Raw genomic sequence first — 23,300 nt, forward strand, 5'->3', positions numbered from 1 at the left:
GCAACTGAGCTGCAGCAATTATATAGTAAATTGTAATAAACTACAACATTTTACTGTAATAATGTGACTATAATCACAGTACAACTGTTGTGTAAATACAGTACTTTATTTTAAAAGTAAACAGTAAAAATCCTGTATATTATTGGCTGTAAATTTACTGCAATTGCCAGGAACTTCCTGTGAAATTACAGGAAATCCCTGGCAACTGAGCTGCAGCAATTATATAGTAAATTGTAATAAACTACAACATTTTACTGTAATAATGTGACTCTAATCACAGTACAACTGTTGTGTAAATACAGTACTTTATTTTAAAAGTAAACAGTAAAAATCCTGTATATTATTGGCTGTGAATATACTGCAATTGCCAGGAACTTCCTGTGAAATTACATGAAATCCCTGGCAACTGAGCTGCAGCAATTATATAGTAAATTGTAATAAACTACAACATTTTACTAGCCTGGTTAGCCAGACCTACATCAAGATGTAAGGTCTGGCAACTCTTCACACAAACGGCTCAATGCAAGGAGCGGGATATAAGGTTGTCCCTCAAAATGCTTCTGCACGCAATAGGATAGCGCTATGACGGATCAGAGCAACGAAGAAGGTGACGTAGTTACCGTAACCAGTCGGCAAAACTCCAAACACATCTTTCTTGCTTAAAAAGGACTTCAGTAGGGTTTATTTGCTCTTCTCTCAAAGAAAAACATAAGTCTAAGTCCTCCAGAGTCGCGGCCAAAGCCGCTTCAAAAGATAGCTGTTCGCCAGCAGCAGCAGCCATTCTCTGTTATCAAGTAGGAACCGTTGCAGCTCTGTCGTCATCATGTTAAGCCCGCCCCACAGACGCTACACACGATGTGATTGGCCTGACCAAATTTTGGTTTTTGGACCGGTTAAGTGTATTGTGAGTGCCTAGACTAAACCCTGGCAGCAAATATATTTTGCGGCCGCTAGGGTGCGTCTAGATTTCTAGGCTAACATTTTACTGTAATAATGTGACTATAATCACAGTACAACTGTTGTGTAAATACAGTACTTTGTTTTAAAAGTAAACAGTAAAAATCCTGTATATTATTGGCTGTGAATATACTGCAATTGCCAGGAACTTCCTGTGAAATTACAGGAAATTCCTGGCAACTGAGCTGCAGCAATTATATAGTACATTGTAACAAACTACAGCATTTTACTGTAATAATGCGACTATAATCACAGTACAACTGTTGTGTTAATGCAGTACTTTATTACTGGCTGTAAATGTACTGCAATTAGTTGCCAGGAATTTCCTGTAAAATTACAATACATTTTTAACAGTGTACCCTCCACCTAAATTATCATTTATATGCAGGGTTTTGGATGACAGTTGACCCTTTAGACACTTTGGTCCATTATCTGAGGTAATGGTGCTTTCACTGCAAGTTTCCTCTCCTGTGCCAGAGGAAATTGAGAGTAATGGATGTGACTTGCTCTGTTTCGATTAAATGAGGATCAGCAAAGAGGCCAATGTGTCAAAATCTTTCTTACTTATCTGACTGGTTACTCATTTGTCACTGCAATTGTTGAGCAGATCGTGAGAGGTTTTCCACCATTTTCCTAGAAACATCAGGCAGGTCAATGAAATGGGTAATTTCCAGGATATTAAGATGATAAAATGATAGTAGGGTATACCCAGGTCATATCTAGAGACTATCAGAGAGTGTAATGTGTAAGTGTTTATCTTTTATTGGTATCACGGTCACGGGTGTCCAGAAATGCGCCAAACATGCATCACTAACCAATCATGGCTTTTATAGACCCCATTATCAGGTGTGTGACCAATAAAGCCTGAACTAAATGGACGCACCTTAATAAATAATGCATGAGCAGACATAACAAGAAACGAAACTGCCTGTAGTCGTTTTTGACAGAACAAAACTCGATATGTGGGAAATACATTTATTGTGCATCGAATCACCCGTCAGTCTGTCTAAACTGAATTGTGGGGTGTATTCCCATGTCGAAGCGTGCACGAGACCAGACAAAAGACAAGCTTCGACTAATCCCAAGATCCGATTTCGATCAAAAACAATGGCCGCCTCATTTCCCCTTTGTTTTGCCAGGGTATATCAGTCAAGTGCAGCTCTGCTGGTTCGCCTGTCGATGTGCCGTCTGTTACAAACTCTAAATTATTCAACAACGGCAGCTCAACTTTCACAGCCAACAAATTCATTCACCCCAGCCGAAATAGGCCCAGCCTGTCAGAGCAGAGTGAGAGGAGGGGTTTAGGTGGGTGTTGATGATGTCGTTTGGGTGGTTACCAAGGTGTTGATGTCGTTGCTAAGTGGTTGATGGGTGGAAGGATCAACTTGATCACACATCAGTGCTTTGAAAAGAAAAACAGATCAGATGGTAAAGTATGTGAAAGCATTCATGTGAGTCATCGACTGTCGGCTGTGTCTCATTGTCTGCACACTACTGTAACAGAGACCGCTGTGATCAGTTTGTCTTACATGATGTGTGACTGCCCTCCTGTGGCATTCATATTTATACAAAGACTAACAGTCCTACATTTAGTACAGATATGTTACGTATACATTGGACCAATCAGTGTTGGGTAAGTTACTTAAAAAATCATGATCTCCAAAAGTTTTTAATTACTTATTACAAATTACTTTATAAATCTTATTGATATGTAGATAGGCTTGAAACGGCTCAAATAAATCATATCATCAATTATTCCGGTCACACTTTTCAAGGTTCAATTCTCTCTTTTAACACAATATACTCCTAATTACTGCTTATAAAGTAGGTGTTAAGTCATTGGTAGGAATTGATTACAGATGTAGAATAATGTTTTGTAGAATCAGGCATAAATATGTGCTTTATACGTATTAATAAACAGCCAATATCTCAGATATATTAATGCTTATAACCAGTAGAACTGTAAACTATACAAGTACGGTCGGTTTCCTGAACAGGGATTAGACTAGTCCTAGACTAAAATAAATGTAAAAGCTGTCCAAACTGAAAACAACCCACACTGACATCTCTTAAAATACATCCCTGCTCTTTGTTTTGACATAATTTGCACACAAGTAATGTTTTTAGTAAGACATGTTTGTTAAAACTAGTTTTATTTCCTAATTAAACTAAGGCCTAGTCTTGGTTTAAGATAATCCCTGTCTGGGAAACTACCCTGAAGTGTTTAACCATTATACTTATTAACTCACCAAAGTATTTAAAGTGAGAAACCAAACCAAACTCTCCCTAAATCAAACTGTGAAGAGTCCGTCATGGGGAGATGTTGTAACTCTTTCTCAGAGCTGGGTTGTAGCGGATTACATGTAATCTAGATTACGTAATCAGATTCCAAAAAAATCAAGTACTTGTAATTAGATTAGACTACATTTTAAAATACTCGTAATCAGACTACTAACTTTTTTATGCATTACATAATTACATATTATTTACACTATGGCAGTATGGTGTTCACAATTTTGTAAATCTCTTTTTTTTATAATAAATTTACCTATTGTTTACGTTAGAAAAGCAGTAAGATGCAAAATGGAGCAGCACTCAGCGTTTGATCACTGGATTTGGGACGCTATGGGACATGTCCCTATCAATATCCAGGGAACACTGAATTTACTGTGTTACACCTATAGCAATATTTTCGACCAAACAATGAATCTATTTGTACATATAACCACTGATGTCAATCTGTTTTTTATGTATTACTTATTTTATTTAAAATAAAGCTGAAAGAAATATTTTGGTTCAGTTTTTAACTTGCCATGCCAGAATTTTTACTGGCATCAACAAAAAAGTTAAAATGAATCAAAAATAAATAAATAAAATAGAACAATTGTATATTTGTTGGTTTTGGCCTGTGCCTGTGACTTTAATAAATAAGATTATGATAACAAAAATACTATTCTAACTCTTGTTCAAGTAAACAGCGATAAACCTTAGACTCTGAAGACCATTTTATTTATTTCCCCACCAATGTCAAAATCAAACTTACTGGATGTATAGACACCATTACATTTTATAAGAAACTCACGGTTTAAAGAAACAATTCAGTTTTATTTGTGAGGTGAAATTTTAGACCTAGCAGTTTTGTTGCAGTGATTTTGTGAAATTCAATATTGTAGCTGTTTTTATTTACTTAAAATTAAGTAAATATGTTTTAAATTCATAAAGAGTGATTTTGTTTTACTCATTGTGTTACTGTCAGTTGACACTAATAGCAAAGTAAATTAGTGTTAGTATTGTGAAGAATTAACATTGCACTTTAAAAATTGGTTTTTAAGGCTCTTGTTGGTGAAATAGAATTGAATTTATTTTTCCCCTCTTTTGTCAAAAGTAATGTAATGTAAATGTAATCCAAAAATAGTCAGATTACGTTACCAACAATGTATAATCTAAAAGATTATATTACTGACTACAAATTTTGTGATGTAACTTGTAATCAGTAATGGATTACAATTCATAAGTAATCTACCCAGCTCTGCTCTTTCTTTTCTCTCAAACAGGTATTGTTTAGGAATAGTGAAATCTTCTTGTTGTTATAAGCATGTTTTGTACTATTGCCTCCCTATGACACATTGCTTCTTTTGTTTCCTATCCTTTGTAAGTTGCTTTGGACAAAAGCGTCTGCTAAATGCCTAAATGTCAATGAGAAGGATTCATAAAAACATGCATTTTAACCTAAATGTTGATGTTAAATCCACTATTGTACATATCATTGATCTACAGTCTATACAGAAGATTTACTAGTTCTGCAAATGATAATGCAAACTTTGCACCTTTCTAAGAGTGTGATGTGCTCTTTCTTACAAAATAAGGTAATGAGATAAGGAAATGAAACATCTTAAAATGGCAACTTTCAAAGGTCTCTTTTTGTGTGGTGAATGATGCATTTCACTGCATGCAATGGAAATTCCCATTGATATTTATCATTAACATGATCCTGTCTCAAGTGAAATACATTCATAAAAACCCATAGACACAACATTATCGTGTTAAACCCAGCCGGCTCTTATATAACATAATGACCTCAGTAATTGGTCTGTATAGTTTACTTTTTTCGTCTCAAAAAACCCACAAAAACCTCAGAACATCACGTGTCAGTCTGTTTCCTACACGAGACGACACTGCGTTTTGTCCTGTCAGACACATCAGACAGAGAAAAGTCTGATACATCACTCAGCTCCACCAAAAGGTACGTTTCTAAACAATTATACACTGTAAAACTTTTCCCTGTAAATTTACAGTAAAATACTGGCAGCTGGGTTGCCAGCCGTTTACTGTATTTTTACAGAACCACTACTGTAAACAACATTTACAGTCTTGCACTGTAATTGTCAGATACAGTATAACGCTGTAATTTATTTATTTTTACAGTATACACTGTAAAACTTTACACTGTAAATTTACATACAGGCAGCTATATTGCCAGCAAATTACTGTATTTTTACAGAACTATAACCCATTCTGTATTTTACTGATATGCCACTTTTAAATTAGGAATTTATATTATATGTGTAACAGTAATAATAGTCTCAAATGGAAATTAAATACATAATACACAAATACAAAATTCTTAGAATATAAAACTTTATTTTTTAAAAGCAAAGGCCATAAAATTTACATAAACATGTTTGCTGAAATGTCAGCTGTATGCATTACAATTAATAAACAGTTGACAGAACAGTTATGAATTATCAGAACATTAACAATCAAGTGATCTTATTAACTTTCAAAGAATGGAAATGTTTCAAAATATTTTAAATAATGCAAAAAAGAAAGTCAGGAGGGAAAATACATTAAAAGATTACTCTACTTTCTTAATAAAAAATACGGATAATTTACTCACCCACATGTCATCCAAAATGTTGATGTCTTTTTTTGTTCAGTCAATAAGAAATTACGTTTTTTAGGGAAAACACTCCATGCTTTTTCTCAATTTTAAAGACTTTATTGGACCTCAATAGTTTACAGATTAAATGCAGTTTAAAATGTGCTGTTTTGATGCAGCTTTAAAGGGCTCTAAACGATCACAACCAAGGCATAAGGATCTTATCTAGCAAACCATCATCATTTTTATTGAGAAAAATAAAAAATAAGTACTATAAATTCATAACTTCTCATCTTGCACTAGCCTTGTGTCCCATCAGCTATCTAACGTAATGCTTAAGCATGTTGAAAGGTCACACGTGATGCATGCAAAACTACCGCCCCAGTGTTTACAAGCGTGGAGAAAGAGGAACGTTCAGACGTTGTTGTATATGGAATGATAACTAATTAATGTCTTTATGTCAGTTTGTTGATTAAAATGGTCTGCAAGTGTGTGTTTCACATTTGTGATGCGTGACCTTTCGACATGACTGTGCATTATGGCGCATCACACGGCTAGTGCAAGATAAGAAGTTGTGGATTAAAAGTGCATATTTTTTTTCTTGCCGAAAGTTATGATTTTTGCTGGTTAAGACCCTTATGAATCAGTATGTATAGTTTAGAGTAGGGCTGCACGATAAATCACATCCGATAGTCATGCGCATCTCATCACCTGCTTTCAGATGGAGCAGCTTTTCCTAGACAGAGACGTAGTTCACTGACAAGCAGGGCCATATCGCATACATATTATTAATGCAAATTTTGCCCTGATTGTCAGTGATCTATGGCTTTGTGTAGTACATGCTGCTCCATCTGAAAGCAGGTGATGGCGATTTACTACTAATCAAAGAACCGGCTTTACTGACAAGATGCGCAATGACAATCACATGCGATTTATCATGCAGCCCTAGTTTAGAGCCCTTTGAAGCTGTATGCACCCTTTTAAACTGCATTTAAACTGTAAACTGTTGTGATCCATTAAAGTCCACTATATGGAGAAACATTCTGGAATGTGTTACTCAAAAAAACAAAAACAAAAAAAATGTATTTCTTCTTGACTGAACAAAGAAACACATAAACGTTTTGGATGACTTAGGGGTAAGTAAATTATCAGGATTTTTTCTTAAAGGAGTAGTCCACTTTAAAGATGGGGTCCATTGACTTACTTTTTTTTCCTACTATGAAAAGTCAATGGACCCCATCTTTAAAGTGGACTACTCCTTTAAGAAAGTGGACTAATCCTTTACTGTATTTTCCCTCCTGACTTTCTTTTTTTTTTTTGCATCATTTTAAAAGTGGATTAATTCTTTAACATAAGCATATTGGATGAAATGCCAGCTGTACGTTTGTATTTCAATTAACAGCACATCATTAACAATGTAGGAAACTTTATTTCCTTTTAATTCAACTACACTGGATAGTGGAAGTTTCTAAACAAAACTGCATTTAAAGTCTGTAAGTTTTCTAAAAAGAGTGGAAACCTGTGGATTCACTGTAGTGTTCTTTTTCCCTTTCTTCATCTTTGATCCACGTTTCAGGTTGATGTAGAGAAATCATCTGCCAGGCAGAAAACAAACAAGAACAATTATTATTATGTTGATAAAAAAAATGTAATAAGTCTTCTTATTTTACACAGTAATTAAAAAACAACAAATAAATCTGTATTAATAATTGTGCAATTTAATTGAATTATTTGGTTTAAACAAAAGTAATGGGGGAAGATCAATGTTATGTTAAAAACAACAAATCACTGGTCAAAATGGAAATGTGACATTGCAAGCATAAAGGTGACATTGTTTTGTAAAGGTGTAAATCAAGTTGCAGGCATAAGAAAAAAGTTTGGCAACATTGAACTGTTGTTAATCTTAAGCGTAATTCATGTCTTGTAAAACTTCATATTTAGGCTAAATAAATATTAACTGTATTCATCTGACCTCAGTTTTTCTGCATTTACACGTTTGGCATGGATTTTTGGGCTGAAATACTGCAAAAAGCATTGCAAGTGTGCAAACTGTGGCATTCTTTCAAAAATACAGTTTTATGAACGGTAAACACAAATGAATCACACAGAATCTGTCTTAGTGTGTAAAATAAACCAGTTTTTATATAACAATTCGAGCAACGCGACTTCCGGAGAACGCACCCGAAAATCTATTCAGGACGCGTCCGGCGGGAACTGGCACGAATGGCCACCCTACCCTCTGTATGCAACAAGTCATTTACACATTTAAAAGTGGTTTATTTTACACACCGAGACAGATTCTGCGCAATTAATTTGTATTTGTCGTTCATAAAATTGTGTTTGCAAACTTGCAATGCTTTTGGCAGTATTTCAGCACAAAAACCATGCCAAAAGTGTAAGCGGAGAAAAACTGAGGTCAGATGAATACAGTTCATACTTACTTATTTAATGTAAATATGAAGTTTCAGTTTTACGCTTTGCATCTTGATGCAGACCTTCACAATATGTAAAAAAATCATTTTAACATATGAATGGGAAATGTGTATCTAACCTCTGAACAAACCCAAGGGTGCATGCCACCGCTTCCTGATCCTGGAGGTTAAAATTGTAGAATGAGGCAATCAGCGTTGCCAAGACCAGAGACAAAGTTGCGCTGCTCTCCTTCACACACAACCTGACCGTCCATGCTCAACATCCAGCGCTGGTTGCTTAGAGACGGACCTGAAATCGACCAAAACCCAAAAGATAAAATATTTAAAATAAAATTTGTTTCTATTTTTGTGATGTTATTTAGCCATTTACAAATATAACTATTAAACATAACTTGAGCTCAACCGATGCAAATACAGATATTAGGTTAAAATGTGTATATTACAGGACAATACAAATACACTACAGTATATTGTACTGGTACTGTATACAGTACCAGGCCAAAGTTTGGACATGGGAAGTAAGTTCAAACTTTTGAGTGGTACTGTATATAGAAGTATATTACATACATATACTATACATCACCAAATTTGAGTGATAATTGCAAAAATATGTTAATCAAACACTTTTAAATGACGTGACAACGAAGTAATGGAGGTGGGGGTTAACTTAATTTAACAAAACTTTAATATCTGAGATAAGTCTGACATCATTTCACTTATAATAACTTTAAAATACAAATAAAACTATATTTGTGATGAATGTAGGCTACAACCATAACGTTTTCATATCAAAATAACTTAACTTGGTGTATATTTGAGAACAAGCTGAAATGTTTAGTTCTTTACGTGTATTACAAGCTAACTTAAGCTAAATCACAACGCACCGACAGACAGCAACATTGCGTTGTTTTAGGGCAATTCACATTATCATGTTTAGTTGTCAAAAACGAAAGAATTAACAGACAGATAAGTTACAAAAACATCTTTATCAACGTGTCGTGTGCTGTCTGTTAAGAGTTGTTTAGCAAGTTAGCGTAACTTACTCTGTGTGGAGTGACAACAACGCAGCTCCTAAAAATAGCCCACTCGTGCAAACCGTTCAGAAATGCAATCGAATAAAACAACAGTGACTTACCAATGATGCACAGTCAGTCAATCTTCGTTTATCTTCATCACAGACACATTGTATTCTCCCCATCTTCTTGCTGCATAATCCTCTCATTTCTGCCGCGTCGTCGTGTAACTTTTAATTGTTCCGTGTACGTTTTCACATCACATGCAGATATAGATTAAAAGTTGAACGCGTTGTCTTCATATCGTCGTTGTTTATATGAATAACCAATCCTAACAAATACAGGGCGTCCGAACTTCCACTAGCTCTGCTTACATTCAAATATTGAGCGCGAAGGAAATCAATCCCACAATGCAATGCTTTTACAGTATTATTCTGTATTACGAATTTTGCATGCTGAAAACAGGACAATTCTGTACATTTACAGACATTCTGTAAATATTTTGTAAATATACAGTCTAACACTGTTTTTTGAAAATACAGTACAATACTGTTAGAAATTCGCTGTAAATTTACAGAAAAGTTTTACAGTGTATGTTTATACAGGTTTATGGCACATGCGTCTGGACATAACTTCTGATCTCTGTTTAATGGTCTGACTAGAGGATGAACTGAACTTTGGGAGAAATATCTCGTCGGAAATAACTAATTTCCTAAAGAAGAGGAAACAATCATGAACCACCGCTATGTGAAGGGAGGTTTAGCAGCCCATCTGTAGTTAAGATTGTATACATTATATAGTACACATTTTTACACAGTAATCCCATATGGCAATATATATATATATATATATATATATATATATATATATATACAGTACTGCATGTACAAAAGTGTTAGGCCACCATCACCAGCTTTGTTGTTTTAGCAAAGTTTTAATGTGCATCCATGATATTTTATTTTCACTCTTTTTTTTAAGATACAAAAAATACAGGAAATATGTACACAAAAGAAAAAACAAAACAATTTTCAGGACTAAATGTCTTCTTCAGGCATCAGTCAGTATTTAGTTTGACCTCTCTTGGCACGAAACACATCTTGAGGAGACTGAAGTCCTGAAGTCATTTGATTAGAAATTAGGAGTTAATTTCATTTAGGTTAAAGAGATCCTGCAGTTTCCTGCTATTGCTCAAGTGGAAGGGGAGTTTAGCCTAAATACTTGACACTTCAGCTTATTCTTTTATACTGTGTTTAATAATACATACACATTTCCTGTATTTTCTGGTTGTATTTTAATAAAGACACTTAGAAATAATTATATATGATCACAATAGGCTTTATGCCCAGCTGCACTACATCCTGAACTTAAGCCAGCTCCTTGTTTCCTGTCTGCCATTATTGGACAAACGGATTAATCCAGATGTGCCTGACCTCAGTAGTCACAACAACAATAATCATACACACCTGGATTAATCAGTTTGTCCAATAATGGCAGACAGGAAACAAGGAGCTGGCTGAAGTTCAGGAAATAGTGCAGCTGGGCATAACGCCTATTGCAAAAAAAAACAAATCTAATGGTAGCATGGTGGCGTTAGATTTTTGCACAGTACTGTATGGGATGGTTTCCCGGACAGGGATTAGTTTAAGCCATGACTAGGCCTTAGTTTAATTAGGAAATATAACTCATTTTAACAAACATGCATTACTAAAAACAGTACTTGTGTGCATTTTGAGGCAAAACAAAGGGCACTGATGTATTTTAAGACATGTCAGTGCAAGTTGTTTTCCGTTTGGACAGCTCTTACATTTATTTTAGTCTAGAACTAGTTTGATCCCTGTCCGGGAAACCACCCCTAATTATTTAAATATATGCTAAATACATTTTGTAGATAGTAATGCTCAATTAAATATATTTTTGAATTTGTAAATATATTTAATTTTACCTTCATATATCAACATATAAAATCTATTTCAAGGACAAGCAGATGCATTCCTAAGTTAACATATGGGAAAAAATCATTTCTTTGCCAAAAAATATTTTAAATATATGCTAAATACAAATTAATTTATAAAGAATATTTTTAAAGTTGAAAATATATTTAATTTTAACCTTTTTAAACCTGTTATGTTTACAGGTTCGAGTAAATATATTTTTAATTATTTAAAATGTATTTATTTTTTTAATATATTTCAAAATATACAAAAATATATCTGTGAAAAATATATTTGTAAACAAATTTAGCAAAAATGTATTTTGGCCATTTCTAATATTTTTATATATATATATAAACTCCTCTAAATGGACTCTTCTGTTGATAATTCCTTAATAGTTTACCGGAAGTTGCGTTTTGTTCCACGAAAGCTGTTTATTTATGTTACCGCTGAAAGGTGCAGTCAGGGGGCGGGGTTTCGGCTGCGGTCATTGTTTATGGGCGGGATTTACACAGTGACGTGTTGAATTTCACTTCCTGCTCTCGCAGGTATCGGGACACACCTGCGGATTCTTGTAATAAACACTTCACGACACAGTTCACCGAAACTTACTTTAAACGGCTTTAACTTTTGTCCAATGACAAATATCAGCACGTTGGAGAAGAGGAACAGTTATATCTGATTAAGAGGTAAGAAGTTTACTTTAAAATTTGCATTTTACTGTCCAGAAAAAAACTAAAATGTGCTGCGTTTTCCCCCGGCGGCCTGTGTTGTTTATTGTGCGTTTCACGGGATTAAATGTCAAGATCTTTTCAACAAGATCTTGTTCATACATTTTTAATATTCTGTCAAACATTTTAACATTTTACAGAACTAGGAGTGTTTATCTATCTATCTATCTATCTGTCTATCTGTCTATCAAGTGATTTTGAAATGTGAATGTGAATAGTTTTGTTTTCATATTTTCATTCAGGTCTCTCTGTATATAAAAGGATTTTCCTGTGACTTGTTGTTGGAGAATGACTTTGTTTCGCCTCAGTTTCTTCTGGCCCTCTGTGGTTCTGGTGTTGTTTCTCTATGGAGGTCCATCAGAGGCTCAGGTTGAAGATAAGAACACATGTATGAATAAATTCATCCACGGAAAAGATGATTTCGTGTTGAAGACAAACGAATCCGTAAAGGAAGGAGCCACATTTTTGGGGTCTCCACAAGTGTCCCGGCCGGAGGATTGCGTTATGGCCTGCTGTAAAGATCCAAACTGTAATCTGGCCCTGATGGAGGAGGCAGGAGACTCCTCTACCATCAACACGTGCTTTATCTTCAACTGCCTGTACAAACAGAAGAGGGTCTGTCAGTTTGTAAAGAAGCCCAGATACAGCAACTATCTTTTGAAATCTGTTTTTGATGATTACCTTGAACAACAAGGTTCAGGTAAGAAAATAAACTGTACATGATCATACGTGTGCATATTTAAATGTTATTAATCTTTATAATGCGAAGAAATCATTTAAATAGTCCTAGAATAAATAGGATCTTGGATTATTTTATTGTCTAAGAAAACAATCTGCTTATTTTATAGTTGAGTAGATGTCTATGTTTTCACATCTGTTTTTTAAGATTTCCTTGAGCAACAGGTGCCAGGTAAGGATGTATAGATGTCTAGAGTTTAGTGTGTAGTGTTTGAAACTATTTGACCCGCATGCATGAATTACTCCGGCGTGTCAGGACTTGTTGAAATCTTCAGAAGTGTGTCATTTCGCATGTCATATAAACACAGAAACCATTGGAAAAAAGATGGGGACACATTCAAGACCCAATGAAATGATTGACAGTTTTTGTTGATGTGTTTTTAAAAAGCCGGACGTTTGGCCGAACATCAGGAATGAGTGAATCAATCGTGCAATACTTTTCCAGAGATTTTAACATCTATTAATTATTTATTTTTTGTTAAAGTTAAGTCATGTTAAATATTAATGTCAAAGTTTTGTAATGTTAAATGGTTATCCTCAGAAATGATGAAAACTTTGTATTATAAAGAAATATTATGTTGGTTTTGGTGTTTCTGGCCTTAAAGGTACTGGAAAGAAAATAAAGACTGTGTTGTTGATGTTAACTGAGTTTGTCAGGTAACTAAAGGTCACAGTTTCATAAAGCTAACAGATATTGACTAAAAACCACATCTTCATTTCATTGGGGCCTTTAAAGTGTGGGTCTTTATAAAATCAAGATTTTTTTATTTATTTGCACTGGTAAAAATATGCAGCATGAAGTTTAAACTTGGTTCTGGAAGTTAATTTAACCTACTATTTTAAGTTTTGTCTTGGGATAAGTTGACATAACTTATAAAAACAAGTGTTAAAGTAACATAAAAATATATGTTGATTTGACAAAAATGTTAAAAAGTATGATGCTGAAGTCAGCAGTGTCATTATGTAACCCAATTTCAGTCTAAATGTCTCGTGTGCTGTCTGTAGTTTTCATTTCCTCTGCATGACATGATACTTCAGCTTAAGATCTGTCTTGTATTGCTTTGCTTTATCACTTCATCACTGTTGGCGCCTCATTATTTTATATTGCATAACGTCTCTAGCGTGTTTGTTTTGTTTCAGATGAGGAGGACAAACCTCCAATCGCATTTGTTGGACAGGACAAAGTTGTTCAGCCCCAAGAAGATGTGACACTAAACGGCATTGAGAGCCGAGATGATAAGAAGATTGTGAAGTATGAATGGGAGATGCTGTTTGAAGACCCATCAGTAGTCATGACGGTGTGTGTGATGATCTATTGTGACTTGAATAAGAAGTTTAAGGCCTAATCAACATCATGTGTTTGGATTGCATGGCCATTTGGTGTCTGTTTTATCTTTGTTTTGTCTTAATATAGACTAGCTTCACAAGAAGATTAGCAAAGATTCATATAGAGACTAAAACACAACCAGTCAAATATTCAGGCACTGTATTATCCGACTCAAATATTGTGGGGTGGTTTTCCATACAAGGGATTAGTTTAAGCCAGGACTAGTTTAATTAGGATATATAACTAGTTTTAACAAACATCCCTTACTAAAACATTACTTGTGTGCATTTTGAGGCAAAACAAAGGGCACTGATGTATTTTAAGATATGTTAGTGCAAGTTGTTTCCAGTTTGGACAGCTCTTTCATTTATTTTACTAGTCTAATCCCTGTCTGTGAAACCACCCTTTTGATCTAAATTTCAAGTCTAAATGATCAAAACCTAAGGGTTAAATGTTGATGGTAAAGAAAAACTATTTTAATGTTCTTTAGAAACATCCCAGAATGCACTTCATGATCTGTAATCGTTCTTTCAAATCTTTTCTCAGAAAACAAATTTTCCGGACGCAGTGACGATCTCAAATCTTTCTCCTGGGATGTATAAGTTCAGACTGACTGTGACGGATGAGGCCGGACAGACAGACTCAGCAGAGATTTCTGTGTTAGTACTGACCCCAGAACAGTCCCTCCGTGAGTACATTTGTTTGTTTTGTCTTGTATATTTTAACATCATTTTATCAGCTTGAAGACACCACATTAACTTATTGTGAAAGATAGATTTATCAGAGGATATGACATCACCAACCCATCCGAGATCAGTCTTTAACATACTGTCAGTTTCTTATGGGTAAAAAAAGAAACGACCCTATATTTTTATTAGGGATGCACAGATACAACATTTCTGTGGTCCGATACCGACAGTTTTGCTTTTTCTCCTTTGAAATGATGTTTTGAAATATTACAATTGCAAAATGTACAAACTGCAATTCTGTTGACATTGTGACCCAATTCAAAATAATCACACAATTTGAGTTCTTGTGGGGTTTTCTGCCCTATTGATTGCTGGGATATACTCTGACCTGATCATTTGCTGTTTTTAAACAATCGGCCGATGTCAGAAAAAGTGCAGATAGTGATTATAGGCCGATATATCGCTGCATCCCTAAATTATATTCAAATAAAACACAGCAGTAATTTTAACAAAATAATTTTTTTTGTCATTTACTATAATTCAAAATATAAGATAATAGTCATGCATTGTTGCTTACTGTTAACAGGCTTTGAAACTACCTTAAAATAAATTAGCTAATATTTATCGGTTTAGCATACATTAAGAGTTTCTTTTACTGCAGAGAAATGTTTCTGTTTTCTGTAAAAGAATCAGATTAGTTTTTCCTTTGTATTAAAATAAATTGCACATCATTTAATCTTTGCTTTTTTTGGAAGTGTAAAGAAGCATCATCGCGTGTCTTATTTGGGTTTGTGGCAGATTTGTTTCAGTTGAAACGGGAAATTGTTGTAATCTGTCTTGTTTTCCTTCCGAGGGTTTGTGAAACTGGCGTGACTGGTTTTGAGTTTTAACACAGAATTGAAAGATGTTAAGATCTTCTTGCAAATTTTAAACCTCGGAGCTCAGAATTCAAATGATAAATATAGAAAATAAATTCTGTTCAGACTTATTTAGGTTATTTGTTTGGTGTTTATTTAGCTGTTGTCTTAATCATTCCGTGTGTTTTACAAGAGTAGAGAAACATGTTTGAATACATGTCAATCATACTTCATTAATAAATCATAAATTCCTTAGATGTCCATTGTTTAATGTTTCTCTGTATGTGTTTTCCATGGTAATTTGACAGCAGATGTTTTTGGTATACAGTTTGAATTTACCTTAGAAAGTCTTTTTATTGTTTTCATTACAAGCGATTGTTTTCTTGTTTTAGTAATGATGCATATTTCACATTCTGTGTGGTTACACAATAATGGTGACTGACAGGTTTAAACTAGAAAATACAAGCACGCAGGAAAGCCGCATGTACATGTGATCTGTCTAAAAGTGCTGTAACTTTAGTCTCTTTCACACATACAGTCTATATGTGGTATATTGCACTTAAGAGATCATTTCATTTGTGAACACAACCATTTTTTAAATACTGGTAAATCGAACCTGCCAATTGACCAGTAAGAGAGGTTGCAAGATTACCAGTAATGTACTGGTACGATGCTATGCTTGAACAAAAAATAGGATATTTACCGGTATGATGTCAGAACGCACTGGCGGCTTAGGGCCAATCATAACGCTCTGACACAGATGACGCATTTTCCTCCCATGTCAACGTTTCTCTTGTGAAGCTGTTTGAAGTCAAACACACATAAAGTGCTTAATCGGCAGAGTTGTTTAAAGTGTTTACTATCTATTTACCTTATGTTTAGACATTACTGTCTGATGTGTTAGATGCGTGGTGCGACTCTTTTCTCTACAGTTCCGTTTGAAGTTAACTTAGTTATCTTGTTTGGTCTGTGAACGACTGTCAGTGTTTGCCACAGCACAGAAGTGACAAAAATACAGACCGCAGATATAAAGTTATAACCCACCCAAACTTCTGCTCTCCTGGTTTACAGATATTTTGGTACTGATGTGTTAATGATATCTTACTGGTAACAATGTTGCGTGTTTAAACAGCACATGTTTTATAAACTGATAAAGTAATTCTAGTAAATCTAAGATAATTTTACCAATTACTGTGTGAAAGAGGCTTTTGACATTCAGTTTGAGGAAAACATCCATATCACAAACAGATCATCTTATATCTATCATATTATAAGAAATAAAATGCAGCATATAGTTAAAATAACTTGGTTTTAATTGAATATACTATTTTAGGTTTTTACCTGTGATAAGTTGAAATATTGTTTATCTTAATTTCTGAAGTCTTAGAAAATGACACATAAGGTTGTAATGAGGCATGACGTTACAATCTGGGTGTTTAAAATAATTCAAAGGACCATAGTCAATTATTTGTCTTATACCAGGGTTACCACAAACATGGCTCTGGTGGTTATTTAAAGACATTTGTGAGGTCAGGTGTGTGGTTATAGAAAAATAATGCATGATACCTGTGAAACATTTCTCAACCAATTAGAATAAAGCATTCAACAGACCTGGGGCCCGTTCTTCGTACGTCGCTTAATACATCCGAGATCAAATGAGACATCCGAGAAGTTTAGATCTGGCTAATTATAATCTCGCTTATTTGGTTCTTTGAACACCACTGCTGTTGATGATTATTATGGCAGGATTGAATTATCTGAGATCACTGCGCGTTCGTGCACTGCAAGAAAAGTCAATACATATCGATAGTAGAAACACTGATCAGCCACGCTGTGATTGGCCAGTTGTTACAATGGCCAAGAACACGCCCATTTTTAACCCCTGCAGTCTGAGAGCTATTGATGGAAGGTTGTGAACGTTTTATGTGACTGAATTTAAAAACCCAGTTAAAGCTACTTTAGTACATAAATCACCATAAATAATTCAAAATTTTCTGTAAAAATATAATCTTGATATCTTTGCTATGCTTGTCAAAGATTGAAATTAATGATTGTAATTAAAATTTGATGCTCCTAAAGTACTTTAAGTCTCTTTTAAAAACAGTTAAATGCTATTTTGTCTGTTTGTAACAGCAACTTAAAAAGCAGAATAAAAAAACACAGGTGGTGGCCCTCCATCTTCATGTGATGTGCTGGCAGGAGTGATGTCTCTAAACTGGCTGATTGTACAGATCATCTCTGGAGCAGTTGCTCTTTCTTAAACCGACAGCCAATGCAACAATTTAATTCCTGATAAATAACATTTTAATTGTAGTGTATTATAAGATAGTGTTTTCCTCTCTTTTGTGCAGTTGTAGATAATACACCAACACTTTTAGCAGTTTCCAATAATGTGGTAAATAAAGTATGATGTGCAGTAAGGGAATGGTAATGTTATTCTACATCAAAAGATTATAAAATACAACCGTTTCTGATAGCAATGCACATGACAGTAAAGAAATCCTCTCAGATGGTAGTCCTTTAGAGAAACTATATGCAAGTGGTTAAATAAGTTTACTTCAATTGCATTATTCTTAACTGATTTCTGACTATATTAGCAGTATTCCACGTTAACTGAAAGTCCTGCATCTGCTGAGTCTGCACAGAAAAGTGTAGTAAAGAAGATAAAGATATGTGAAAATATGTGCAAAAAACTTATTTGGTTATTTTGGTCATTTTTGTCACAGAACAGGGACAGGGTAACATATTTGTAGACAACGTTTTAAAGATAGAACAGATAGAAATTACTAAACGAAAACCCTTTTTATGCATGACATTGAAAGCTACTTGACAATCTAAAGACAAAACTAAAATAGGAGATTAGTTTATTCAAATGAAAATTAGAGTAATAGTCTTTATTGTACATAACATCTATTAGTGCTGGGTATGATTAATTGCTGTTTTTATTAAGGAAAATTCAAACAAATTTAAAATGAATGTGATCAGCATGTCATTCGTTTAAGAATAATAATCAAACACCTGTTACACAAAAACAAGTCGCACAAGTACAGGAAAATATATTTGTTATATTATATATTTTTTAAATAACATCGCTAAAAGATTTAATTAATATATTCTTTTTTTATTACGTGTTGAATTTGAAAAGCTCTTTATATTAATCATGCATCTTACGCAGATTGCGCTCGTATAATGAAGAATACGCGACTGCGTCAGACTTTCCGTATCACATCCGCTTAAAAAGGTACAAACTAATCTTGTTTACATGAAATAAGCCTGCTCCCGAGCAGGTTTGAGCTTAGGGACCTGTTGCTATGACACCAAGTTTAGAATGAGCTTCGAAGAACCAAATAATCCAAGATCATGCCAAATCATCAACAATCAAATCCAGCTAACTGAGTTAGCGACGTACGAAGAACGGGCCCCTGTTGTATAAAAAAAAAATAAGAAAACATCAGTCATGATATTAATCTGAGGTGTGACATTCAAGTGTGCATCTGGGTTTTTTTTTTTTTCAGAAGATTGCTGTAATAAAGTCTCTGTTATATTGACTCATCAATCAAAATTCAATCTAGTCTTCCTTCAGTCAAGTTTTAATTAAGAATAAATACATTTTATTGTGATGTTATTGTCTCTGTAAGGGTTAGTACACCTAAAGACATGGGTCATTGTCATTTCTAATGCAATTTAATCTATTTTCTTGTGTTCAGATCACTGTCTCGTGCCTAAAAAAGAGGGTCCGTGCCGAGGGTCGTTCCCACGCTGGCATTACAACGCAGCTTCTCAGAAGTGTGAGGTGTTCAAATTTGGAGGCTGCAAACCGAATCGCAATAACTACCTGACGTTCAACGAGTGCAATAACGCTTGTGACAAAGTTTCAGGTATTGAGCTTTTATGATCGTGTTTGCAAATCAATGTAATGAGAAGTGCAAATTTATTAAAATTATAGTAAAATGCAAATTGGTGAATGACGAAAAATGTTAGTGTAAGTGTGACAGAGGCGAAACAAATATTCATTCATAATGAGAAGAAACGTTTTTATTGGGTGTATGGCATATGATCTTTCATTACTGTAATGATGAATATATTGCACTGATGTTTGACAGTATCACACCTTTAGACTAAACAACTTTTGGTTGTTTTTATTCCTTTTATTTAGTTTGACTTACATTCATTATTTTCCTACAGTTTCTACACATTCTGGTAGATTGGGTCCAATCCCTGGTGAGTCCTGATATGAGGTTTTATTTAATGACACGTTTGTGTTTTAGTGCAATTAGAAGATTGATTGTTTGTGAAGAAGAACTCATTTGTGTGTTTTATTCGTATGTTTTTTTCTGACAACAGGTGAAAAGTGTGATGAGGCCTGTGGTTCAGAGCAGTTCATGTGTTCAAATAACTGCTGTATTGATAAAGATCTTGAATGTGATGGAGAAACACAATGCAGTGATGGATCAGATGAATCTCAGTGCTCCAACTGTGAGAATATTAAACATTCGTCTATGCATTTATTCTGTAAACATCAAGCCGATATAAGTGTGTTTTCTGTGAAACCCAAAATTTTTAAGTTTTTTTTTTTTTTAACAATAATATGTGCATTTGAACTCTTTCCCTGTCAGTGTTTTTTTTTTTAAGTTAAAAGACAGCAGCAGCATTTTTTTTCACAAAATTTGAATGCCTTTCAGAAAATCTTCTTTTTTAAATATATAAACATACAATATATTAAATGAAAGAACAGATCCTCTGCTTTAAACAATAATATTCATAAAAATCTTTTGTTCTCTTTAAATCACCTCATACATGTGGTTTCTTTAAAAATATCACATTTGAGATAATTGCATTTTTGTAAAGGACTTTTGTTAGAGATCAGATTCAGAACGATGATCAAAACAAACAGTTTCTACTGTTTTTAGGTCAGTGGATGCTTCTGTGTTATAAGCTGGGTAAGAGTGCCACCTGGTGGATAATAGCGGAAATATGGATTGTCGTAAAAACTCGTCATTGGCAGGGAAAGATTTAAATCCTCTGTAGCTCAAATCTAATCTGTGAAGTCAATGCTTTTTTGTGACAGATTTCTGTGTTTTAATAGTGTAAATAAGTTTATAGGACATTCATGTAAACATCATTTGTGTTTACAGAAGACATTACAGTCACACAACAACATATTTAAGATGTGACATTAAATTGTGTTTTGTTTGTTTTCTCCTCTTTCTTTACAGTGAATAATAAGTTCACTCGATTAATTCAGGTTCCTGTGGATAACTCTAAAGGTGATTGATATTTTTCTTTATGATGTGTGTCTGTTATGAATTCTCACTGTTGTCTTTCTCTGCTGATTTAACGATTAATGTTTACGTCTTGCAGCTCATTGCGTCGACCCCCCAGTAACAGGAATCTGTCGTGCCAGTTTCACTAAGTGGTACTATAATCCATATGAACGCAGCTGTAAACGCTTTACCTTCGGTGGTTGTGAGGGAAATAACAATCGCTTTGATACAGAGGACCAATGCATGGAGTCATGTCGCTCAGTGACCGGTGAGTTTATTTTTTTATTTTTTTTGTCTCTTTACTCATTGTTTTTTTGAGTTTCCTGGTTTTATTTATCTTCTGTTTAATCATCTTTGTATTTCAGAATCTGATGTGTTTGAAAGACGGGCTGCGTTTGAGAGACTGGAAGGCGGCAGTGATCAAGGTATAACAAAACATTATCAACACAACATGTGTGCGTTTTCTCTGAACAAACAGACAAACAAAAAAAAAAGTCTGAATTAAATTGCAAAGTTATAGGCATTGAGGGACCCCATAAAACACAAAAATATGAATTGGGGACTTCCTTGGTTTTATTAAACCACAAAGCCATACTGGCTATTATTTGTCCAAATTTTGCAATAAACTAATCCAAAAGATTTCTGTCTGAAATAAATGTAAACTCTCAAGTGTGCCTCATGATGTGTTCTGAAGGAACTGACCAATTGTAGATTTAGGATTGGGTTAGGGGCTTTAAATTTTTTTGTCTCAAACTATTATTTCAAACTAATTTGAGGGGTAAAAATGGTTTGGGTTTGAGTTAAGGGTAATTTGGGGTTTCTTTGTTTAAAACGTTGATCCAGGACGAACAAAAATTGGATCCAGGATCACATCTTACTTTGTGAAATCTCGGTGGGGTGGGGCTTGGCTAGGGGACCCCCCCCCAAATATTTGACATAATTCGAACATTTGAAATAACTCTATAGTTAGTTTGTATATTTATTTACAGAAAAATAATTTAAATTCGCTACCCATATGTAACATTGATGTAACATGACTTGCTTGTCTCTCTTTCTGTCTCTGAACAGTTGCCATTGTCATTGCGGTCTTACTGGGCATTGGCATTGCGATCTTGCTGATTGTTCTTATATGTTGCCTCCTGAAAGGCAAAAAGAAGGGTCGAAACAAACATCAGACTGTCGCTGTGAACGGCGGTCACACCTATGATTATTCTGAGAAACTCGTGTACAACAGCACCACTAAACCCATCTGAATTCAGCTCAGTGTCTATATGATGCTGCTGGTGTGTATGGTGAATAATCTGTGTGTATATGCTATCATTTTTGTTTTTAGAGTAGATAGATTCAGAACTATCAAGCAAAGGTTTAAATTTGTTTCTTCTATGTATTTAATCATTTTTTAGAGTACTATAAAGTCTTTAGCTTATATTTTGCATGTTGAATTGTGCTCATGGGTAAATATGGATTGAAATAGCAAATACATTTTGATCTTAGTTTTCAAAATAAAAAATGTGACCATAAAACATTTACTTTTACTTTGGGAAACACACATTTGAAGGATAAACTGTTATTTTAATGTTTTTTTTTTTTTTAGATTATCAAAATGTGTGTTAGTGCAAATCTCTAATGCTGCCTCTTAACATTCAAGCTTACAGATAGGTAAACTGCATTACAGCTTAGAGAATAGTGAGAGATTTTATCATGTTGTAGATCTGAGATGATACTTTCTTTATTGTTATGTTATTATTTGTAAACTCCAGCTACATTAGAAGAAACATTTTTCTTTTTAAATTGTTTTATTTTGTTTTGTTTTTAGTAAGCAGGCATTTGAATGCATCAGTAATGCTCATAACTGTATGAAATAGTCTAATCTTATCCCCACAATGCAAGTTTGTACATAGTTTTTATTTTGTGTTTCTGAAATGTGCATGATGGACTACTGATGAAGTCTAAATAAAACTAAAGTGTACAGATATGTGAAGTATACGTGTACATGGTTTAATAATCTCTGAAGTTGTACGACTTTACTGTCCACAGAGGGCGCTGTTGAATCACAATCTCAAATCTCACAAAACACTATCCCTTTAAATTTGAATTGATGAGTTTAGTTTAGGTTTAGTTACATACACCAATGTTATGCACTGAAATGTACAGACAGAAAAATAATTACGTGTCTAACATAATTTAACTATGAAACATAATTAAACCATTTAACTTCTTTATATTCATAAACATGCAAACAATTACATACAAAAACTTATCAAAACGATAAAACATAAACATCTCACTACCCTTGTGATTGGTCCATTCCAACAGCGCTGAAAACGTAAGCGGTGAGAAAGAGGCTGTTGATTATTAGTTATATTTTAATGGAAAATCACATTTTACAGTACAAATAAAAAAATACAAAATCAGAAAGGTTTACTGTAAAAAATTATTAAAGTTTAGTTCACATTTGCAAAAGACTAAAAACGTAGAAAAC

General features: G+C 34.2%; 1 protein-coding gene and 1 long non-coding RNA gene across 4 annotated transcripts; one reads left to right on the forward strand and one right to left on the reverse strand.

Annotated features, from left to right (window-relative positions):
* The first annotated feature begins 5,070 nt into the window (after positions 1-5,070).
* Positions 5,071-22,791, forward strand: spint1a (serine peptidase inhibitor, Kunitz type 1 a). 2 transcript variants are annotated; one of them, XM_065255104.1, is made up of 11 exons: positions 5,071-5,200; positions 12,186-12,643; positions 13,822-13,979; positions 14,555-14,696; positions 19,262-19,432; positions 19,740-19,775; positions 19,899-20,030; positions 20,771-20,821; positions 20,916-21,086; positions 21,184-21,243; positions 21,887-22,791. In XM_065255104.1, the coding sequence occupies exons 2-11, from the start codon at positions 12,232-12,234 to the stop codon at positions 22,069-22,071; spliced, it is 1,518 nt and encodes a 505-aa protein (XP_065111176.1). In that variant the 5' UTR covers positions 5,071-5,200; positions 12,186-12,231; the 3' UTR covers positions 22,072-22,791. The 2 variants fall into 2 exon arrangements, with proteins under 2 accessions (XP_065111176.1, XP_065111175.1); XM_065255103.1 differs by lacking the exon at positions 5,071-5,200 and adding an exon at positions 11,761-11,901.
* LOC135737159 (uncharacterized) lies at positions 7,059-9,827 on the reverse strand. Of its 2 annotated transcripts, none has more exons than XR_010528267.2 (3): positions 9,312-9,368; positions 8,388-8,557; positions 7,059-7,431 (listed from the first exon to the last, which is right to left on the reverse strand). It is a non-coding gene; the product is annotated as an uncharacterized lncRNA (long non-coding RNA). The 2 variants fall into 2 exon arrangements; XR_010528261.2 differs by lacking the exon at positions 9,312-9,368 and adding an exon at positions 9,404-9,827 and having other exon boundaries at positions 7,061-7,431.
* Positions 22,792-23,300: the final 509 nt, after the last annotated feature.

The sequence above is a fragment of the Paramisgurnus dabryanus genome, chromosome 17 (assembly GCF_030506205.2).
Source record: "Paramisgurnus dabryanus chromosome 17, PD_genome_1.1, whole genome shotgun sequence".
In the NCBI taxonomy this organism is placed as follows: Eukaryota; Metazoa; Chordata; class Actinopteri; order Cypriniformes; family Cobitidae; genus Paramisgurnus; species Paramisgurnus dabryanus.